This window comes from Apostichopus japonicus, chromosome 3, assembly GCF_037975245.1.
Source record: "Apostichopus japonicus isolate 1M-3 chromosome 3, ASM3797524v1, whole genome shotgun sequence".
In the NCBI taxonomy this organism is placed as follows: domain Eukaryota; kingdom Metazoa; phylum Echinodermata; class Holothuroidea; order Aspidochirotida; family Stichopodidae; genus Apostichopus; species Apostichopus japonicus.
In genome coordinates this window covers 6791238-6815000 of record NC_092563.1, presented here as the reverse complement: position 1 = coordinate 6815000, position 23763 = coordinate 6791238, and the positions used below count along the sequence as shown (strand labels likewise).

General features: G+C 38.0%; 1 protein-coding gene across 4 annotated transcripts in view; it reads left to right on the top strand.

The window, feature by feature from the left end:
* LOC139961657 (BTB/POZ domain-containing protein kctd15-like) overlaps positions 1–19351 on the top strand; it is a 173082-nt gene extending 153731 nt beyond the window's left edge. For 2 of the 4 annotated variants that reach the window (XM_071961051.1, XM_071961042.1), the window contains exon 3: positions 17222–19348. In XM_071961051.1, coding sequence (XP_071817152.1) covers positions 17232–18116 — 885 coding nt within the window. In that variant the 5' untranslated portion in view covers positions 17222–17231 and the 3' untranslated portion in view covers positions 18117–19348. Of the gene's footprint in view, positions 1–6264; positions 6682–17221 lie in introns of those variants that run through there. The other 2 variants (XM_071961036.1, XM_071961027.1) reach the window with 2 other exon arrangements.
* The last annotated feature ends 4412 nt before the right edge of the window (positions 19352–23763 follow it).

Sequence of the window (23763 nt, the reverse complement as noted above, 5' to 3'; positions counted from 1 at the left end):
CCTGTGGATGCTGCACTCTATGCCTTATTTGGTGTTATGGATGACAGCGGCACAGAAAAAAAAAAGGAAGACACTATGAGCATATGATTCGAACATCAATAATTAAAGTTCAGATCTTCGAAAACTAACTTACGAGGATCTTCAGAATAAACATATCTTCTTCATTGAATTATCACGCTAGACTAGAATCTCTTGTGAGATGTGTTGGTCCCAACTATACAGTAAGCTAATGTGATATGTCCTGTCATTTTAAGGTTTAGTCACTTTCTAAACAGACGTTCTTCAGGAAGAAATCCATGTACAGTTCGTTTAACTCTTTAGAACTGTAACTGAGATTGAATTAACGATTAAAACTTTCTTAATGATTTACAGGACATTTAAGGGTGACTTCAGGTCGGCAAAACAAAATTTGATTTGACATGATATGTTCAGAGTAGATCGTGAATAACATAGGTTGTATTTCTATACATCACTTTTAAGTTTTGAGAAATCATGCGTATAGGCGTTTCATCAATTCAAGTGGCTGAATTGTTTAGTCTAACACACAGACCATTAGTTCAACTCCTCAGATGCGAAACAGGTCTCAGTACACAAAACACTTATAAACAGGCCTCTAATGATAACATGTTTACAATGCATCTACAAATTTGTCAAGTACCGTACAGATGGTGCTGATTCGTGTCATCCAAGGATGCTCAGATGTTCATCAGATCATACGAAGTTAAAAAAAAAACGTATTTTGATGGATTTACTATAAAACTGGTAAAAACGATGGATTAACATTAACCCTAAAGGCCTGCACCGAGGAGCCGACCTTCGTAGTCACCATCAGGTTAACCTTAATGGACATTTCAGAGATCTAGAAATTGAAAAGCTGCATATTTTGAATCTAGAAAAGCTATCGAAAAACTTTACTAGCACTAGTCTCCTTTTTTTTCTTGAACTTATGATATACGAAGACTCAACTTCTGCAATAAAAGGCAATCTTTAACTTATGTTATCCATCAGGCCAAGTTTCATTTCTATATATCACTATACTTATTCTATCAGGTGGATTTTTAGGTGGATTCGATATTCATTCTTGGCACGTGACTCTGTAATATTACATCCATATATGACGTGAGCAAGAGGGAGGGGGAGGGGGCATGCCCCACCTCTGATCGTCAGTCGGGGGGATGCTTCAGTCGGGGAATTCTTGACGTTCAGCCGGGAAAGAATTAGAACATTGTACAGCGCGCCCTCTACCCCTTTTCAATATCACAACAACAAAAAACAGTATTTATTAGCACAACCGATAGTTTTAGAGAAGTACTTACAGACTTAATGCATAGTCTTGAAGGCATTGAAGACTCGCCCAAAACTGCGTGCCGCGCTCTGAAAAAGTTAACTTTCCATTGCTTGCAAGTGAAGTTTTCTTCTTGTCGCCACAAAATGCAGACAGTAATGAAACGTGATACCTTGTTATCTTTTATCTAGATCTGAGTTGTCCATCGCTGCTATGTACACTGTGTTGTGGGTATTGACCGTATAGCTGTATTATTGACTGTACACTAGTGTCTAATTATCGACGATAGGAAGCTGTGTGTGTATTTTCTGGGGATCGATGGTGGTGTCTAACACTTCTGTTACACCTCATTCGAAACTAGGTCAGATTACCGGCATGAGACGTTTTTTTTGCGCGAGTCTTCACACCCTTTAATATGCCTCAGTATATGCACCATTTGACGTCTAAAATCTTTTCTGTGGAAGCACCCCAGACCCCCGCCCCTACTGACGGGTGACACCCTTCCTTAATAAAACACTGATTGGTATACACATCTGGGACCTTCCATAGAGATTCATGCCCCTACCTCATTCAATCGGGTTGGAGGGGTGGGGGGGGGTTGTATTCCCCCACCGTCTCCCTTCTGACACCATGTGCACGCAACTGTCTTACATCTTAGATCCGACAATCAACATAACTTTGACATGACGTCAACGTTTTCCTTATTGGTATTCACAAATTTACGCAACCAATTAATATCTCATTCAAACAATATATATCTCAATTAACCAATTAATATTTCATCCAACCAATTAATATCTCAACCAACCGATAAATATCTCATAACAAACCTTTTACGATACCATATGAATTCCAAAACAATCCGCACTTTTACAGGTATAACAAGCGAAAGAACACCTTAGCCTGAGATTAACCTATTTTGGTTATAAAAAGTTTGGTTTCTCTCCGGTTATTGACTTTAAGAAAACCGACTTTTAACAAGCTCCAATTTGCATTACTTAATATTTAATATTAAGTTTCACTTTAGACTGTACTGATATAAGCGAGGATTTACTAAATATAAAACTTATAGTTTTTATCTTTCCGATATGTATAAAAGTGTGAGTGAAACTAATTGATTTCATCCTCTGATTACATTATATGAAATAAAAAACAAACGACAGTTGTCTGGCAATAAAATTTCTTCAATGATATAAATCGGCCAAAGGAACCAAACAATATTCTGAGCAATTGGAGGCGTTGTGGGTGGTGACGGGGCGGGGGTGTGGGGGGGGGGAATTGTTCATCTCGATCGTAAATATGGGCTATGATGATCGGCATAGTTCAAAGGTTTTTTTCATATTTCTATATATATAGGCTATTATATATGGCTATATAGGCATATTTCTATGTATATAAGCTATGTATGTTGAAGTAACCGTCAAAACACCACCAAGAAGACTGACAATGACAACAATTTATTTCCAGCAATTTTGTACAGTACATGAATGTTTAACAAAGTATTAAACGAATATTTTGATATACAGTATACAATCTAGAGAGACATGCAGGTCCAAAGAAAAAAAGAAATTCATCATGTTAATTTATATACAATATTTAAGCTATACAAATGCATGGAAAAGGAGAAAAAAGAAGAAGCGCAATGCTGATAGAATGTTTTCCACATTTGAATATAATAAATATATACATATACTGGAGAGAAATTGGTGAAAGGAAACAAAACTCCAAAACGAAAATTAAATAATGAAAAAAAATGATTCATGCAATTCCAAATTCCTTACACTGTTTACAACTCGTACTGTTTCAATCTACTCTATTAGTTTGTAGTCGAAAGTTGACTTATTCACAGATTAGGAGTAAATTAACCTGAAGTCAAATTTGAGTGGGCCCCTCAATAGTATTGATTACCTAATAGCCCCTTTAGCACCGATAATTCTTATCTTTTAGTTAATTAGACTTCGCTTGACTTCTCTAACGCTCCTTAATATAATTCTTAATATAAGTCTACACGGTTATATGTATATCTAGTGACACTACGTTTATGTTTGTAAACGATATCAAATATTGTAAACTGTTACGGCTAGGAAGGGTTTTTTTCTTGGGGGAGGGGGGGGGGGGGGGTAACCTGGACCCAGTGATAGATGCCATAAAAAAAAGTTTGTGCTGTCTGGTCAAAGTGAGTCCGTGACGTCACAACTATGTTCGTTATGTTTATAAATTTGGGGAGCTTGTGATAAGTTTCCGATGCCATTTTCTCTGAACTTGCAGTAATTCATATGATTTGGTAAAATGTTTAGTTTGTCGAGTTGTCTATCATTAACATGAAACATCTCTGGATTAATCTTTTAGGAACTCCTCAGACCACATACTTCACTGAATCCATGGAGCCCATCAGGGGTGGACACATTATGGACCCCAAGGAGGGTGTGTGGTCCTGTATTAGATGATGCCCGCTCTCATGTAGTGAGTCCGGGGGTAACTTATCCCAGTAAAACTATCGATAGCAAATACACGTCAACATGCAAAAGACCCCTCTCACCACCCCCCCCCGCCCCACCCCACGCTTCCCTGCATCCTACATGTTTACTGATTTATTAGTGATATCCCTATTTGTAGAGTACCCACCGCATCGGGGGGGGGGCTGTCTAAATGGTAGCTCCCTAAATTCATCAACATTTCAACTGAGTCAGTTTGAATTATGAAATCCTAAAACCAATTTGCCGACAAAACATGTAAAAACGTTCCTTTACACTAGTTCGTTCGCTGGCAAGGGTATAGGTTAGGATATAAAAACATAATTATGTTTACTACTGAAACATTTTTCTGTCCCAGAATGGTTAAACCAGGTGATGCGGATGGCAGACCCAGCCCTGAGCAGGGGGCATGCACTGATATAGGCTGTATTTGGGACACGGTACCGTTAGAAATGTTTTGTGGAACACAATTCTTGAAAACAAGAACTTTATGGAAATGGCCGAAAAAGTCCGTTGTCCCAATCGGTTTCATAAATATGAGGGGTGAGATTGAACCGGAGCGACCGTTGTGGGCGGGGGGGGGGGGTAGGGGGAGCTCTGCGGGTTTGTTGGGAAATGCTCAAAGTTTTGAGAACATATAAGAGTCTTGTCGGGTCGTTGATCCTTCCAGGCTGGACTCAGTTAATTCGATTAATGTTCGTTCCAAGTTTATCGCCGGGGACAGTCATTGAGAATATATAGGCCCTAAGTCTTGTCGGGCGTTGATCCCTTCCAGGATAACAGTTCGATTAATGTTCGTTCTATATTTATCGGGACAATCATAAATTGTCGTTTGGTAAAAATGTCAGCACCGTCCTCCAGTCGTCGGAGATTAGTGGCCATATTTAATCAAAATTATTATTCAAAACGAAATCCTTAGTTGATCAAGTATATAATATTCTTGAAAAGTGTTGATACAAGTGAACATTGAATGGCGAATAAATGGATAACTACACTACGGTTCGATTCTAAGAAACTAATACAAATTGCCCACTGAGCACTTTTGAGCCAATGAAAAAGTCCTCACTCAATTAATTTGATACCACCTCAAATACGCATGTGCGTGGAAATGCGCAGTAAATGCTTAAACAAATTCTTAAACCGGCAAAATTCACCTCAAAAATTATTTTTCATGGGGTAATGATTGGACAAAGGGCATTTTGTCAAATTTTATTTAATACACATCAACTACACACACAGTTATAGCAACGAGTCTGTAAGGGAACACCTTTATACCAAACCGTCCGCAAACTTTTAGGCTTTAGGCACACGACCCAGGATCTTCCATGAGGACCGAGCCACGACCCACCGTGGACCCCACCCCACCCCACCCACAGAATCGATGCTCAGAAATGCATGACAGCTATCTTATATATCTTATATATGGTCTTTGTGTAACAAAAAAACATGCATGAGTAATCGACCTCCATCGGGAAATCATCGAATAATAAAGATATTTGCGACGTCTGGAATATCCCGTGAGTTACCGAAACTTTTTCGCTACTTATTTTATTGGTCACATCCCACAGTTTACGGACCTTCGTTTTACACGCAAATGACTGTCCCATCATTAACAAAAAGCCTGGGAAGTTATCGTCAAGAATTGTAAATCAATCCCAAATGATTCATTCTAATATTTCATGATTTTAGGCGAGCTCTTCACGCAGAATGCATATGCTACTGCAGGGCCATATATAGTCCTTATTTGTTTCTCATGAGATGCCAGTTTACGCATGCGCTATTGACTTCAACAATCGTAAACCTTGTCTATCTCTATTTGTTAAAGTTATTAAAGTTTGCTATACACAATTGAATACTGTACAATTGCCATCTTCTAAACAACTTTCGAAACAAGTTATATATCACTAACGAAAAGCCCCAACCCCGCCCTCAATCCGCATGCTCTGTCAACTTTTAAGCGCTACCAGTCGTTGATAATTTGTCTCTGTGTCATCAGTCAAGGGTATCATAATGTAAGGCAAGATAAAGATCTTTATCTCCCCGTGAACATCTCATCAAACAATAATCCTTTTTTTGACCATTGATGAAATAAAACACACGCTCTCAGATTGTAATTTGAACAGACTTGAAGCGGATATTATGTATTAAAAGTTCTCCCTTGAGAAAATACCCTCAACACCGCCAAGGTTAACCTGCGAAGATTACCCGCCTGCTCAGTGCGTGCGCAGTTTTCTGAAGATGACTCTAACTTGCAGATGAAAACATCTAAGTGAACTTTAGATCACTTTGGAACTGTAAATTACATCAACTACATAGGTAGAAAAGAAAGAAAAAAGAAAGTAAAAAAGGATAATTTTGTGAGAGGTTACTTCCTTCGCATGATTTGCACCTGAGCGACCCAATACTTGGCCCCTTTAGCACACACTCAAGCAATGCAATCACTAAAATTCAATGCCCAACCGATTGTATATATACGAAAATACATATAACTAGCGCTCACAGACTATAGTTGTTGTGTTGTGTTTCCATTGCCCAGAGCGACGAAATCGGAGACTAGAATTGGGCTTACAGGCAGTTTAGCAGGAAAAGAATAGAAGCCCCCGAAAAGTTCTTAGGGCATGACGAGTAGAAAAATAAATGCAAAACGAGAGACATAAAGGGTAAAACGTAGCCCGGGGCCAGTTTTGTAATTATACAGGCGTTCTCCAGAGACGCTGCATGCAGAGCGTGCTTGCCCCGAAGCGAAGGAGATTTGCCTTCAGCAAGCCTGTCGTTGACGACTGGCAAAATCTACCTCATCCGCCATTAACAGAAAGGCTTCAGTGTAGGTTACCACGGCAGAGCAGACAAGTCGAAGCGGCTTTTTTTCTTCAAAATTTGGGATTCATTGCAGGATTACTTGTTCATTTTGGAATTGGAAAGGTATGATTTCTGATAAGTTATAGACTATTTACAGATTTCTGCAGTTCGAGTCACTCTCTATACATATATATGTATGTCACTGTGTATAGGTGTATAGGAGGCGGGAGTTAGTACATGCTCTTTACTAGTACCCATATATCTATCTATCTATGTATACATACATATATGTACTATTGTGCTCAGTGTGGGAAGTATATATGGAAACATATGGTGGGGGTATTGGACGGTTGGTCCATTATCGATGTAGGGGAAGAATAAAAGGTGGGGAAAAAAATCGATTTCCTTGTTGTCAAAGTCCTTAAGAAAAGAGAAGACTTTAATTTGTACTTTCTACTTAATCAAAAATAAACTGACATTTAAATTCATTCTTCTTAAATATATTCTCAAAATTATATCAAAAAATATTTGTTTGTATATTCAGTTGGTACGTTTTATTAAAGTTTTCATATTTCATAACTATATAGGGCTACAGATCAAATATGACAGACGTACTACATTTCGAACGTTTGTTAGAAAGTTCAACAAACGATCGCATATTTTTGTATATGATTTTTTTTTTAAATTTCACTTTTAACCTTATTGTAACCTATCTTCGTAGCCATTGCTTCTCCGACACGCGCTGCATTTGATCAACGGTCCCAAAGAGGACAATCTCTTTATATGTTTTGCGTTATTTAACTTATCGATAAAAAAAAAAAGTGTTTGATATTCAAAGCGCCTACTGTGTATTCTGTAATGGGATACCGTGACTCCCAAGTTTATCCTCTTTCCCAAAGGTATAGCGATGAACAACGCGTTATATACATCTGTAGTAAAACTGTCGAGGCGGTATATGGTATCGCTGCTTTGTATTCGAGAAGAGAAAAGTGTGTGAGCTAAACTAGGCTGTATAGGTATCCTTTACGCTGGTATAAATAATGCGTTTTGCCTCGTATAATGGCTACATATGGCTGAAATCATTCTCAACCACTATTAACACGTCAAAGATGTAAGGTAAATCAATATATAATCTTTACTTTAAAGGCATTGAAGACTCGCCCCAAACCGCGTGCGGCCATCTGAACAAGTTAACTTTCTGTTGCTTGCAAGTGACGTTTTGTTCGTGTCGCTACAAAATGCAGACAGTAATGAAACGTGATACCTTGTTAGCTTTAGCTAAATTAGCTGAACCTGAGATGTCCATCGCTGTATCGTTCATACACTGTGCTGTGGGTATTGACCGCAGCTGTATGTATATACTGACTGTACACTAATGTCTAATTACCGACGGTAGCAAGGTGTGTGTATTTTCTGGGATCGATGGTGGTGTCTAACACTTCTATTACACCTCATTCAAAACTAGGTCACATTACCGGCATTATACGGGTTTTTTTTGCGCGAGTCTTCACACCCTTTAAGTGCACCCACAAAATCGCAGCAGGGATGACGAAAGTACGCATGAACTGCAGTGGTTTGCAAAGCAATAAAGCCTTACATATACGGTTAATTTGTGGGACACAATTTATTGGACTAAACGATCAATGACTTGCATAATAGGAGCAGGTAATTGGCTATAGCCAGTTTAATAACGGGTGTGTGGTGGTGAGGGGAGGGAAGAGGAAGGGGCAGGGGTGAGGGGAAGGGTAGCGAGAGGTTTCATGTTATGTCTGAATATGATATGGTTGCCAAGGTCACTTTTTGAAGCAGTATACTGAAATGTTACATAATTATTTACTTGTACGCTTTCATGTGGTGAGAACGGTAACAGTTATGTGCATATAAGCCCTATATTTTTAATGTGTGTAGTGTATATAGGTCCTAACGTATAAAAACTGTGTACATGTTGTAGTGGAATATACGTGAACTTTATTGTGTACGCAAAGTAGAACAAAATGTTATATACATGTTTTAAAAGTCGTTCCTTTGTTAGCTGTATTCTTTTCGAATTACAATATCAACGGTGACCATATTTGAATATCTAGCATATTTGGGGCCAATACAGCATAACTTTTAAGCTTCATTTAGTATAGTTTAGATTGTAAAGAAAGATATAGGCCTATAAAGAGTTATCACTGTTAAGAGTCGACACGCCAAATTTATAAACAATATTCCTTAAATGAACTGAAGGCTTTTATAATGCTTAACATGTACTTGCATCATAAGTACTGTAAATAAAACTGTTAAGTGACGCTAAAGTCAACATCACTATAGTCTGATAGTAGACGAGGCTGGTATTATACGAGTACAACACCCTTGACTGGAGTACAAGTTAGATGACCCCTTGTTAGGTTCGCGTGTTCGAGTACTTATAACCTAAAACTATAGATATATACTTCATGAATGCCTCGCGTTCGAGTGTATACAAGTCCATGGCGAATATGAGCAGAGGCTATATACCATATACTTCCATACGAGTCGCCCTTTATATACGGACTCACTTATAGTCGGGGTGCAAAAAAATAATTCAAAGGCAAAAATCGGGGCATAAAGTTTCTCTCTGTAACTAAGGTCATGTATACTTTGGAAAGAATTATCCTAAACGTACTAGAATGAATGGTTTCAGTTTGTTGTAATTTATAACGTCTCTTTGCCATTTGAGCATACATCTATCAAAGTTTGGGGTCGCTTTATAGGCCCTTTGAAGGATGATAAAGTTTAATCGGTGTTCCTACATTGAGCACTGTATACGGGTCACTGCACTGAAATTCAACGGTAAATTGTTACCAATTTTGGAATAGCTCACAAAACGGTGGTGTGTATCTTTGTTAATACACGCTATATATAATGTTATAACCTGAAGGTATAGGAATAGAGGCCAGGCGGGAGTATAATAATCGTTACACTAAGTAACAGGTATTATATACTAATTAACTGACTTAACAAATTAGAATTCGCCATAACTTTCCAGGCCCGATATAAAACAGTGAAGTTTTCAACTGACATCTCCTAGACACCATGTGATAGCTGATGGCTTGTACATCATGTATGATACTTGTAAATGTACCCATGCACGCAACCACGACTGATAAGATTTTGTGGTAGAATAGATGAAAGTTTGGTAGTACATCACAACCTATTGTTGCGTAAGCTTCTTATATTTCAGCGGCGGATTTTCCAAATACCTTATATCACCTTCATTCCTCCTTATTTTCTTTACATCATCGGTAATTTATTTCCCCTACCCCAGTCATGCCCCCCCCCTCACACTCAAACACAAACACACACATCCACACATACACGCACAAACGTCAACATACAGGCTACATGTTCTTCTTGATTTCGATTTGAGCAAATATTTTGGAATAATCACAGTTTTCCTCTCTTTCAATTTTGCTAAGAGGAAGTAAAATCGAGTGGGTTTCTGGGACGGTTTATCTCAAGGTGAAGTAGTTCCCGGCCGTATCTCTCTCTCTCTCTCTCTCTGGGTTAAATACTTCGCCCTAAATATTCTAGATGGAGTAAAATTTGAGTTATTTCATAAAACCGGGTACATGTCAAGTTGCATAAAACCCGCAAGGGCTAACCGGCCTGTTTCTATGGTGAACTCATATTTGATGGAAATTTCTGTTATTTAGCAAGCTCAAAGGGTGGTACATTTATTGAAACTATATGGACACCGAAAACAAGAAGTGTTGAGTATGAGAAATTAATATTAATTTTAAAGCACTATTGTTTGACTTAGAAGACGTTGAATGCATTGGGTGCATGACGTTAAGACGATGTATGTCTTTGAAAACAGACTTACAAAGACTAATAAAGTCATATTCATATCTCATCTTTCCATCATAATTTCACTTCACTTTTTGGTTTCTCTTTAATCACAATTGAAGCTTGAGGGATTTGTATCTTATGCAACTGTTTATTGAAATATGCAATACAGATTTCTAACGTTTTAGCTCGGGCTTGGGGGAGGGGCTGGGGGAGGGGCTTAAAAATGTTAAATACTGTCCATATAGCTTCACAGCTTCACAGTTGTAGAGTGTTGTGGTCAAGTGGTTAAGACAGTGGATTTGTGATCTAAGGTGTGTAGGTTCGAGTCCTGACCAGATTATTATGTTGTGTCCTAGAGCAAGGCACTTTATCTCCATTGCCTCTCTTCACCCACGTACATAAACGGGGACCTATGAGATAAATTGTCAATTGGGCGCTGTTTAGCTGCTGCAATGTGGAGGGATTGTCTCTATGTTTGACAGGTTATCGTTGACCAGGGTAATATTGTGAAGCATCTTGAGCACCGTTATCGGTGGATATGTCTGCGCTTTATAAATCCTCAATTTTATCATTATTATTATTATTAAACAACTCCAGTGATCTATTTAGCAAAGGAATCCAGTAGGAACAACCAGTTGTATATCAAAGACCCATTTTCGTAGATTATTTTGACCAAATATAATTTTCATCAAATTTCAAGACCAAAAATAATTTTCATCAAAGGAATGCACATTATTTGCAAGTCATTTGACGTCAGATTAAGCCTCATGAATACTGACTTTTTGTTACCTCATGTGTTCTTGGACACAACAGGGCCCATAACTGACAACCAATTCCCCGTGACTGTGCACTTATCCCACCTACCTCACTAGACCCTTACGTCCATATATGTTAGGATGCCAGGTCACGTTAATATTATTGCCGCAACTCTGGACACAATTATTCGATATTTTAATTTCACATTCATCACCTTTTATCTTTTTCTTTTAGTTTGGAAGATATTATCCAATAAAAATATAGTTAGTGTTCATTTCATTGTGGTCTCCCTCCAACTGAAACATTAAACTGTGCGTACGTGATGACATTGCCAAAACGGTCTCAAAAGCTAATTGGTTCATATCAGCTGTACAAAAGATGGCGCTCTTTTTATCAGTGGTCTAAAGATATTGATTTCGGGTCTTTCATAACTTTTGACGAATCACTGTACAGCTGTGAGGTCACGAGACTTAACGGCAAAAGGTATATTGCACGTTATGTAAAGGAAAATGATAGGATGTACTGCTAACCTGGGTTTTGCTATGTAGCTCTGGCAGAGCTAGGAGAAAATAAGTTTCTCGTATCTTTACTGAGGAAAAGTTATTTATATATGTAAATTTCTGAGTCCCCGTTTAATTATGTATTGAATTATTTTCACTAACATATTAATGGATGTCGCGATAACAAGTGTATATAATGCATCATAACCTGCATATTAGTAACTACGTACAACAGAGAGAGTAAATAGAGTCTAATTTGAATGGGATATTTCTTCTCGTGAACACAACAGCTATAAGTATCCATGTCGATCAAAGTAATTTAAAATTTGCTCGGGGGCGGGGGGAGTAAAGTGGAGACGAAGGGAAAGGGGTAGGGTGAGCAGGGGTTGTAGCTGGTTGTTAACAAAAGAAGACAACTTTACAATTACGACACATAGTTTAAAAAGCTTACGTGGAATCCTTACACACGATACACCTGTACGCGTTAGTGTCGATAATAAGTAGAAATTTGTTGCTTTTTGGCTTTTGTGATTCATCAATCGTCTACGCAGCAGATTCCAGAATGTTAGCTCATTAACAGTTCGCCGAATACTGCATGACGTCACTTAGTATCCTGGATTATAAAATCCTAGTAATGCATATATATCTTTTACTCGTTTCGAATCAAGTACCTTTATAGTTATATTGTTCCAAGCGAAAACCATGCAGCATTTTCGCTCACCAAAACTGGTGCAGTGATCTGGTAATTTGGCTAATCCCGTAATAACAATAAAATTTGCCGCCCAGAATGTTACATTAATAGAGACAAGTGATACTTATAGTGCTACTTATAGTGCTACTATAAGTGCTACTTATAGAGACAAGTGCTACGAAAGAGTTATAAATTCAGCTAAGTGTTAATATTTTTCTTGTAAACTATAACGGACTCTCCTACGGTATTAGTTATCTTTCCGTTGAATATACGTGCGACCTTCGACTATATCTAGTTTACATAGAATCTATACAACTGCATGTATCCCTGTGTATAGCATCGTGGTCTTCAGGGATGAATTTGGTGAAATACAGACTGAAGTATTAACAATTTAACAGCTTCTATAAGGAAGACTTAATACTATATTGGCTTCCTTTCAGTAACGCTAAATATATCACACTCTTAGCACTGTCATTGTACAAAGCATTTAAAGTCACACAAAGGGAAGCTATCGAAGCACTATATAGGTGGGCAATTTGGTCCTGATTGTGGTAACGTTGCTTGCAAAGTCGAACAACTTATCATTGTAATGAGTTAATTACGACCTGCGGAATGTTAGTGAGAACTATGGTAGACCTAAGTCTCTTTTATATTACCCTTGTATACATATTCGAATTGTTGAGATCTACTCTCACTTAAATATAAGTTGCTGTTTTCTACTTCAGTTAAATGAAGTGAGAACTATGTTAGTGAGAACTATGGTAGACCTAAGTCTCTTTTATATTACCCTTGTATACATATTCGAATTGTTGAGATCTACTATACAGCAACTAAATATAAGTTGCTGTTTTCTACTTCAGTTAAATGAAGTGAGAACTATGTTAGTGAGAACTATGGTAGACCTAAGTCTCTTTTATATTACCCTTGTATACATATTCGAATTGTTGAGATCTACTCTCACTTAAATATAAGTTGCTGTTTTCTACTTCAGTTAAATGAAGTGAGAACTATGTTAGTGAGAACTATGGTAGACCTAAGTCTCTTTTATATTACCCTTGTATACATATTCGAATTGTTGAGATCTACTATCACTTAAATATAAGTTGCTGTTTTCTACTTCAAAAAATTCTTAAATATTTTACAAGCCAAGGCGGAGAAGAGAGGCGTTACTATGAATTCGGTTGAGGATCGGTCGGCATATTTGAAAATTTCCGAAAGAGCCCACCCCCCCCCCCTCCCCACCTCGGACGTCTCCTCTTTCTGTTAAGATATTTATGAAGACAAGTATGGGGACGGGGTGTATACGAAGGGCAGGTCTAAATTGGAATTGACGTCTTTTAGAATTATAGATTCATAAAGCAACATATATTGAAGACTATTTGGATCCCGATTTATAAAGGTATATACCATGTTGCTACTCAAGATACCTTTATGGCGCATAAGTAGGGTCTTTGAGAGAAATGGATTAATTTATACATTGTAATAATTAGCCCACGTTGCTCAGTCTATAATCATAATGATATTGTCAAGCATTGATTCTCAGTTGGGAAGATGGTGTGTAGTTTTATCAAACGACTGGTCTTGTACATCTAGTTACGACTGGCGTTTGCACTCACAGCCTACATTTGTTTGATATAACACCGCAACCACAGTGTTTAATGTATAGGTTGAAAAATATATAAAAAATTTAAAAATCGGAATTTTCTTTTTAGTGAAAACTCTCTAGTTAGTTTGACAAGATTATGCATATCATCATCAAGTTTCTCCCAAGTAGAAATTCATCCTGTTATTCTAGCGTATCCCGTACAGCTGTTGCATTATCCTACACCTTAGCTATCGTATTATTGAATTAATGACCCATCAACTATAGGAATGCTATGTTAATAAACTATCATTTAAAGTCAGCCAAAAGTCTACTGGTCGATTTCGTTGCACCAACAATGGACATCATTCGTTAGTAATTGATGCAAATGAGAAGGAAAATGATCAATTTAATTGGAACCACGTGATATCACAAGATGCACGTGTAAAGGAGAGGAAGGAAGTTGCATTTTGCAACTCTATAGCAAGACAACACAGTATAATGCACTTAAAATTCTATATAGTCATGACAGGCGTCGCTCCGGCATCGGGTGGGTGGGTGGGAGTGGGTGGGTGGGGTGGGGTGGGGTGGGAGGAATGGCAGCTGGTCGTCATATATGCATTGCTACATCTAATATCAGTATTATGCTAGAGTGGTTAGGTTGACGCCTCCTTTTTGGCAATATAAATTGCTGTTTTGAGCGAAACCTCTGAAATGCCATATCATGCGCCCATGTGGCGTATAAAGGTACGTACTGTATAACCACTCCCTTGTACAACAGACCAAATATCGTGACCTATTCAATTTATTACAAAACGTTCCTTTAGGCACCGTTGACTTACAATGCGAAATACGTTTCAACCCCCCCCCCCCCCCAATGCCAAACATCAAACAAAATGGCGTGTTTATGGCCGCGAAGGTTTAATAGCAAACCATTTATAAGAAAAATCCTTATACTCAATGAGTTTGTAAACGTTATTGCACATTCTATTAACAATCTAGACGTACCGTACTTTATATTGATGATCGTTTACGTAATGTGTAATTCAATAGTTTCTGTATGGTATATCGTAAGACAGACAATATGCCCTGTCTGACGTTGTATAACTCCGCAATAATTCACTACTCCTCGTGATCCGGCAACGTTGTCCAATATGACTTCTACCCTACCTACCCGGCTGCAACACAACAATCTTTTTCAGATTAAGTACAAATAACGCATTATTGAATATAGCGAGCATACGTCCGATGCAATCCACGTTTATTACCGTGGATAGGAACCTACGTGACGGCATGCAATTTGTAACGGTTACCGCGGCAGCTATTACACAGGTATACACGTGTTTACTTACTTCTCACGTTTCTGCTTGTTAAGACACCACCCCCTTTCAGTCACCGTTACAACTGCAATAGCCTAATGCCATACTTTAAATCATATAACCTTTTCATCCACGATACGTTCTGTATAGATTCAGGGATATACGATACACCTTATTAAATTTGAATAAAGAGTTAATATTCTACAAAGGTTTAATCATGTTTCATCTCACCTGGTAAAATTCACCTGTGATGTGCAACAGGCAAGTCATTCTGTTGTATATTCGCTGTGTGAATATTACAGTATATATATATAAAGAGAGAAAGAGAGAGTTGAAGTTAGCTAGCCACTACGTCATTCATAGAAGTGACACTAACCCCGAGGCGTTCATCGGGGTAAGATGAGTTTTATTTTAGTTGCCGTAGGTGATCCCTGAGGGTGACAGGTGCGGAAATTGCTGCGGCAGAAGAATCTCAGGTTAAAGACCTAAGATGACAGCCATGATTCACGCAAGCATAAACGACACCGAATGAACCTTTATATTTTATACACAGCTATAATATATAGAAGGATATAGCCGTTTAATTCGTCAAAGTTATAGGCTGTTTTCGTCGGCTTCTTGATTTATTTATTGTCGTAAAGATTACAGGAGACGTAAAATGGTGAAATGATTAGGTAAAGAATACATTAAAACCCACCGCAAATACAAAGCAATCCATCTCTGAAATGCTTAACCTGAGACTCATTTAGTTTCTAAAAAAAAGTGAAATGTAGAAGACAATTGTCTCACTTTTATACGGAAAAACATTTTATAAATTAGATGTTTACTTCTTAAAAAAAAACATGTAAATTGGACAAAAACTTAAAACAATGGTTTTCCCATACTTTCATTGAAACTAAAAGACCCGTCTATATATATATATTCACTGCAGCCTTCAGAAAGAAACTGTCTTTTACTTTGATGACAAGCGAGCATGTTTTTTTGTTTTTTTTGGGGGGGGGGGGAATGTTTATGTGGGTTAATACCATGATTACCATCATTGCAATGTCAAACGTCAGTGTAATGAATATTCATGAAATTAAGCCCCGTCATTCACCAGATTGACAGGCATATAGCATCCCATACATGCAGTCGGAATACCATGATATCTGTCTGCCATTGTGTGTTAACCACATAATACAGGAGGCAGTCTCCATAAACAGTTGATGGATAGCACTGCCTGGCATAATCTGATCTTTATTTTCTCGTGTCAAACAAATTCTCTTTATGAAAACAAAAAACAAAAAAACCGCGATCAGGTTTTTCCCAAATATTTAGGTCTTCAATATATCAATTTTATGACATTTGGAAACACCAGTTAAGGACACAAAATTGCGCAAACCTTACAGTATCATTTTTGGTTTTGTCTGTCTAATACTTAATTTAAGTAAAACAACACTTCCGTCTTTTTGGTAAATATTTGATTCACTCATAATTATGATCCTGTGGGGTACATTTCAGTAAATTAAACTGAGTTGCTTAAATTGAGAGAAAGGATAAGTGTACCTCATGCATAAAGAGAATATAATAAATAAATAAACAGTTGTTTACTTATCAACTGTTCTGATCATTTGTCAACCGATGCGTGTCATGGGCGAGATGACTTCAAGGCTCTGGAATATGTGCAGTGCAGTCAGAGAGTATAGGACAAAGAATAAGCAATATGAAAGCCTCTTTTATGTGGGTTTTTTATATGGATAAGGAAGAGTTTGAAAGCAGCTTTTTCTTGGGGAGGGAGAGGGGGGGGGAGGGGTAGACTTGCTCAAAATTGAAGTGCTTGACCCGTTGTCATCTATAAGATGTGTACGTGTCAAATCATATTCGTGTATATATGTTTTAAACTATTCACTATACAACACAAAGGGTAATCGTATTCGTATGTATAAGAAAAAGTTGCAGAATCTGTCTAATTTTTCGTTACGATTTGCCTAACTTCTTACCGTTTTCTCCCCATAACTCTTAGGTTGCAATCGATGGCAGGTGTAAAGCGCAAAATGTCGTCACCATTATCACCCTCCTCCGTGACATCCTCGCCTGTCAATTCCGTTTGTGGTACCCCACCACCATCCACTACGACATCTGGTAGTCACAGCACTTCTCAATCGACAACAGCGACAGGTGTGCCCCGTGTAGCCCAGACACGGCCTTACAGTGCCCCCGTACATATCGATGTTGGGGGTCAAATCTACACCAGTTCTTTGGACACACTAACGAGATTTCCTGAGTCGAAACTCAGTAAATTATTCAACGGGACCATCCCAATAGTTCTAGATAGCCTTAAGCAACACTATTTCATAGACAGAGATGGACACATGTTTCGTCACGTTCTCAACTTTTTGCGCACGTCACGCTTGATTCTGCCCGAATCGTTTACAGAGATAGAGGCGCTGTTTGAGGAGGCACAGTATTACGAGCTCACCCCTATGGTCGAACAGATTGAAACGATCAAAAATTCGATGAAATCTCAGAAGGAGAAACAGAGTCCACCGGTGGTGAAGGTCGAACCGGGGTCAAGTGGCCACGAATGCGTGATTGTACATACGACACCGGACTGTGGCGAAAGGATAAGCCTAAGCGGGGACAAAAATCTCATCTACGAGGTTTTCCCCGAGGTCGGCAACCACCTTTGTAATTCGGGTACCGGTCACGTGATCGCTGCGGGTTGGGCACAAGAATCGGATTACGTCATTAGATTTCCCCTGAACGGATTTTGTAAAATGAACGCCGTGCAGGTATTGCAGAGACTGTTACAGTACGGCTTCAAAGTCATCGCTTCAAGTGGGGGCGGGCTCGAAGGTTCACAGTTTAGCGAATACGTTCTGAGCCGAACGAATACAGCGAATGGGCTGATGCACTGATGTCAACTTTACATGAACTGATGAAGTTATAGATCTTAAAATGACATTGTATATAGCTAATGAAAAGATATATATATATAGATATATATATATATATATATATATTTGTTAATAAGCGGAGATAAGGTGGTCCCGCCTTGTGTATGATAAACAAAAGCAACCTGCACTATAGGGTGCGTCGGTATATAAGCAAAAACAGATACCGGTATACCCGCTGACGAATACCCTGTATACCTGGTATATCGGTAACCGACGCGCCCTAAAATTGTCCTGCTCTACACTGGAAGATGAAACTTATAGCATTGAAATTGTGGGAATAGTATCACTTTATCTCTTAACGAAACTTTCTTTTAAGTGTTGAAGATTCAAATGACCTTTAATTCCTAATAGGTATATAATTAGTCTAATCTCATGCACTCTAAGGCTTCATTAGATTGAAAATTCCAATCATTCGAGTTTCTCTCACTGTTCAGGAGATGACGATTGGTGGCACATCCTTTTCATCAATTAACAAAATGTTCTTTCAGGTGGCACCTAATCCAAAACAACGTCTTTTTTTAATCGAAGTTTAGAAAGAAAATTTCCAAGACATTCTGGGTGAGAGATCATAAGTTAGAGTGAATTTTAAATCTATTTAAGGAAAATTCAGGCTTCGAAATTTACGATGTTGACGTTGTTTGGGTGATTTTGTGAAACTTTATAACGTTTTGTCAAATTCACTTAAAAGGCGATGGGGTCGTTTTGTGGCACATCGGCTACATTCGATAGTGCAATGTTTAACCTGTTATTACCTAAGACTAGTTCTAAATGGTGTTCAGAACGGTTCGATCATCTATGAATGCAGCAGTGGGTGTGTGTCGCATATAGGGATCACATGCAGGCCTGCCGAGAGGTTAGGTCGGAATAGGCTATAGCCCCGTGGCCCATGGTCACTAGGGACCGGGCTTGTATGAGATACAGAATAATTTATTCTCGGTTTTCATAATATACGTTAAGGAAAACTAAAATTGTCAAAAATGGGCCCGGTGACAGAATTGTCCCCAGTGGCCGATTTTGCCCTCGACGTCCTCTGACATGAAGTCATACTTACGAAGCCACATATATATCGATTCATATATCAAGTCGTGTACCAAGTCATATATGGAGTCATTGTGTATCAAGTCATTTAAAGCAAGTCATAAATGAAGTCCTATATAACAAGTCAGTATATATATATATATATATATATATATATATATATATACATATATCGAGTCATATATACCAAGTCATATATGAAGTCATTATGTATGAAGTCATATAATTAAGTCATATATGAAGTCATATAAACCAAGTCATTAATAAAGTCATATTTACCAAGTTATAAACCAACTCAAATATGAAGTCATACATATGCTTTCAGAAAGTTCATATCCACCGTTTTTTAGCTCATACCAGCATGCTGGTGTGAGCTATTGTTACAGTGCGGCGTCTATCACTCTATCACTCTATCATTCTATCACTCTATCACTCTATCCGTCAACAATTGGTAAAACCGCTCCCACTCGCACAATGTTTGATGAAATTTTATGAAACTTGGACACAAGGACCATTGGGTATAGGGCCATCAGAGATGGTCCAAAATTTGGGGTCAAAGGTCACCTGTGGGCCGTAATGGGCCATTTTGTGGAAATACGCAAAATGCTTCTTCTCCTACAGATTCCATGGTACAATGTTGAGGGTTTGTCACGATAGTACTATGGTAGTTTTACCTTCAGGGTGTTCATGAATTTGAGATCAAAGATCAACTAGGGGTCTTTTGTGGCCCGGGCCACGGCCTCATATTTTCAAATTGCTCCTGTTCGTACAGTGTATGGCCAATTATAATGAAACTTGGTCACAATGTTCCTTGGGATGAGAGTTACAAGGGGTGTTCGGAAAATTGAGATCAAATGTCATTTAGGGGGTCATCGGGGGTCATTCTTTGTAATATTTTCAAATATCTCAATCTCCTCAAGATTTTGATGGATCATATTCAAAGTTGAACTGATGATTGTTGGATTGTGTATGAATAAGGTGATGCCTAAAAATTGTTGGTCAAAAGTTAATTAATTACAATTAATCCCCATTGTTTAAAAAAAATCTGAGCCTTCACTTTTTGCCAAAGCTCCTTTAATTTGTCTCCCAGTAACTGCAGTGTTTGTTTACATTTGTGGTCAAGCTCTGCAGAGGCTGTTAGTGGAATTAAAGCAGGACTGGGAGTTGTTATTAACTGTTGAACTGTAAGCATGAGAGCCCTATAGCCAATCAGCACTTGCCGATTCTTAGAAGTCTTTGAGCCTGAGGTATGTAGGCAGCTTGTGAAGTTATGTCTTGTAGGGAGTGCTTGTGAAGTTATTTCTGCTAAGGTAGAGGGGAGAAAGTTTAATAGGGTAGGTCAGTGGTATTGTCTGAGAGAGTGGGTAAAATAGGATTTAAAGGGGAAAATAGGAATTATAGCCAGTGGTGTGGCCAGGGTTCTGCTAATGGAGGGGGTGGGGTATCCCTCATGGGCCCAAAATTGGTTTTGTGGGCCATACATTTTTAAGCTCAAAAAGGTATGAGCTTCTGCACCATTGGTGCTCTAGTTACATCTCAGGCTAAAGGAGCCTTTCTCTCTCCGCCATTTTAATTACGTAACGTTTTCCCCCTCGAAAGATAATGCCATAAATAGAAGCGTATACATTACCATATTACGTCATTTGATGTTTTATTAGCCAACGGCACCTCGTTCATGTTACTCTTGAAATGTTTGCTTTACTGTTACCTTTGGGACTAAAGTCAGTGATTATTACATATTTGATAATTACATAAACGTTATAGAAAGCTGATATTCTTAAAAGTTAATTTACCAAGGGTTGCGAAGTACATGGTAACACAAGTAATATATGTAACATGGATAGCCATACATACTATTTTACGATAAAGGTGCCTATATATATATATATATATATATATATATATATATATATATATATATATATATATATTATATATATATATATATATATATATATATTTATATACATATATATATATATATATATATATATATATATATATATATATATATATACGTGCATGGTTGCGTCGTTCTTGTTACGTAAGGTGAAGGATTACTTGCAGCTGTTTTGTTAACTTGCAAGTTCAAGAAAAGGAAAAGTCTTGAATAATATGTAACAATAATATGTAAAAATAATATGTAAAAAAAAAGCTTTATGTAAAAAAATAATGATGTCAGCACTGAATATTCTTTCATGTTTTCTTTTGTTTTGTCACTTATTGTATATGCATACATTTTGACATTTGGCTGTGAACCGAACACTTATCCGAGTATAGCAATGGTTATAAGTCCTCACAAGATCAAGACCAAACTATAGGGCTCGGATTTCAACCCAGGGCTCGGAATCAAACTTCCTGTGAAGTAAGTAAACGTAACTTGTTGTCTTGAACGAACTCGAGATTTTTAACTTGAGGGCAGGGATAATGTGTGAACACGGAAATCCGGCATTTGAATCTAGTTGGGGGGTCTGGGGGGGGCGTTTAGGGTATAGGGAATATGAGCTGCCGCATGGCAGATGGATTTATTCGAATCCCTCTCGTAAAAGAGGTAAACATGCAGAGCCAACAAAAACTAGATCAGTGACAGATTCATGGTTGAAACCTATTTTTTTCGGGCGGGGGGTGGGGGGTGGTAGCGGAAAGGAATGGGCGGGGGAGGGGGTTATCCAGGTTCTCGGGGATATTTACAAGTAAATCGCAATTTCGGACAGAGTGCATCTCCTAAGCTATAAACAAGTCATAAGTGACACAGTGTTTATTAAAAGAATACACAAGTGATGGCTGGCGTTAAAGACGACCAAAAGTAAGAAGAGACCAAAACCATTGAGTCCCACTCACTCTAAGAACTGGGTGAGAACCCAACAAGCTATGAACAATAGCTTTGTTTGTTATAATGATTGTGGAATAGAGTTCGTTCTGTTGGTATCATAATGTCCTTGTGTATTGTGAGACACCTACAGCTAACATCACACATTGCAACATGGATTATACTATAAAACACGCCTTTCGAACTACCCTTGTGAAAGCCTGCATAAGTGCATCGATACTTTCATAATTGTGTCAATAAGATTATATCATATTGTTAGAGTAAGAACCAAAACAAAACCGGAGCGGGGGCACTGTTAACAATCCCAATGACACTTACCCTGAATGACCTTTGTCCTTTCCTCGCCATTGCCAGTAATGACACTCTTACCATTAATAACACTTGTACTTAATGAGCATGATGACCCTTGACCTGCCTGACCCTTGTCCTGTATGACCCTTCATGACCGTTGCCTGTCATGACACTCTTGCCATTAATAACGCTTGTCCTTTATGATATTTGACCTTCCTGACCTTTGCCCTTGATGACTCTTTTGCATTCATTACGACCCTTCCCATTAATTAGTGACCTTTGCCCGTAATGACCGTTGTCCTCAATGACCTTTGCCCTTTGTGGCCGTTTGCCCTAATGCCCTTATCGACACTCACTGAATGGCCCTGTCCTCATCGATCTTTCGGCCCCTTAATGTTGTTGAAATTGTTTACAGTTATAAGCGTTTCAATCAGTGGTAGAAAATTCCATACATTGCTGAAAGGATGCCTCAACGGAAACCAAATTAGACAAGAGAACCACAAATCACGATTTAATCTGCGCGAATATTGAAAATAATAGATATCGTGTAACATCTATGTCACGTGAGTAATTTCGGTTTCTTCAGTGCATGGTTGTCTTTAATAGCTGACAGCTATAAAGACTATTGTGTTAAAATGCAATGATATTGATGTGTGTTTATGTGTTGGGAATGTACCATCTCCTGACATGCAAATTCAAACACATGCGTTCAAAACTGTTCTTATTGGGGGGTTTTTTATTTCGTTTGTATTGCAACGGATGATTAAAGGAAGACAGTAGATACAACATTAATTTTATGTTTTAGATCGTTAGGAACCATAGTAAGAAATCCAGGTTGTATTATTAATACCATTTGTACTGTTGTTAAAGAAATAACCTTGTAAATAAAACATCAGAGGCGTATCGATTAAAGCGGCTGGACTATACAGTCTAGCACATATATTGTTAGATCAAATCCCCCTGCAGGGTCAATACAAAACGGCTGGACTGTACAGTCTAGCACATAGATTGTTAGATCATCTCCCCTGCAGGGTCAACACAAAACTCAATAAGGAAAAAATGCTGTATTTAGCCTCAAATGACATGTTGACAGAGGTTTTTGGGTGGCAACACATCTTCAGAGTCAAATCCGTAGTAATTGAAACATTAACATTACAAGACTGGTCGCTCGTAGGTGTCGCAGAAGGGATACTTTTACCTTGATCCTTATGGCAAGCCGTTTTAACATTTACCTCTCTATTCTACTTAAGTAGAATTAATTCCACTTAAGTAGAATACAATTAAGCTTAAGTGAAATGAATTGCACTTAAGTAGAATTGCATTTTACTTAAGCTTAATTGTTTTCCACTTAAGTGGAATTCATATTAGCTTAAGTTCAAACGATTTTTGTCTACATCGTATTTTACTTAAGTAAATTCAATTTAGCTTAAGCTTAATTGAATTAAGCTT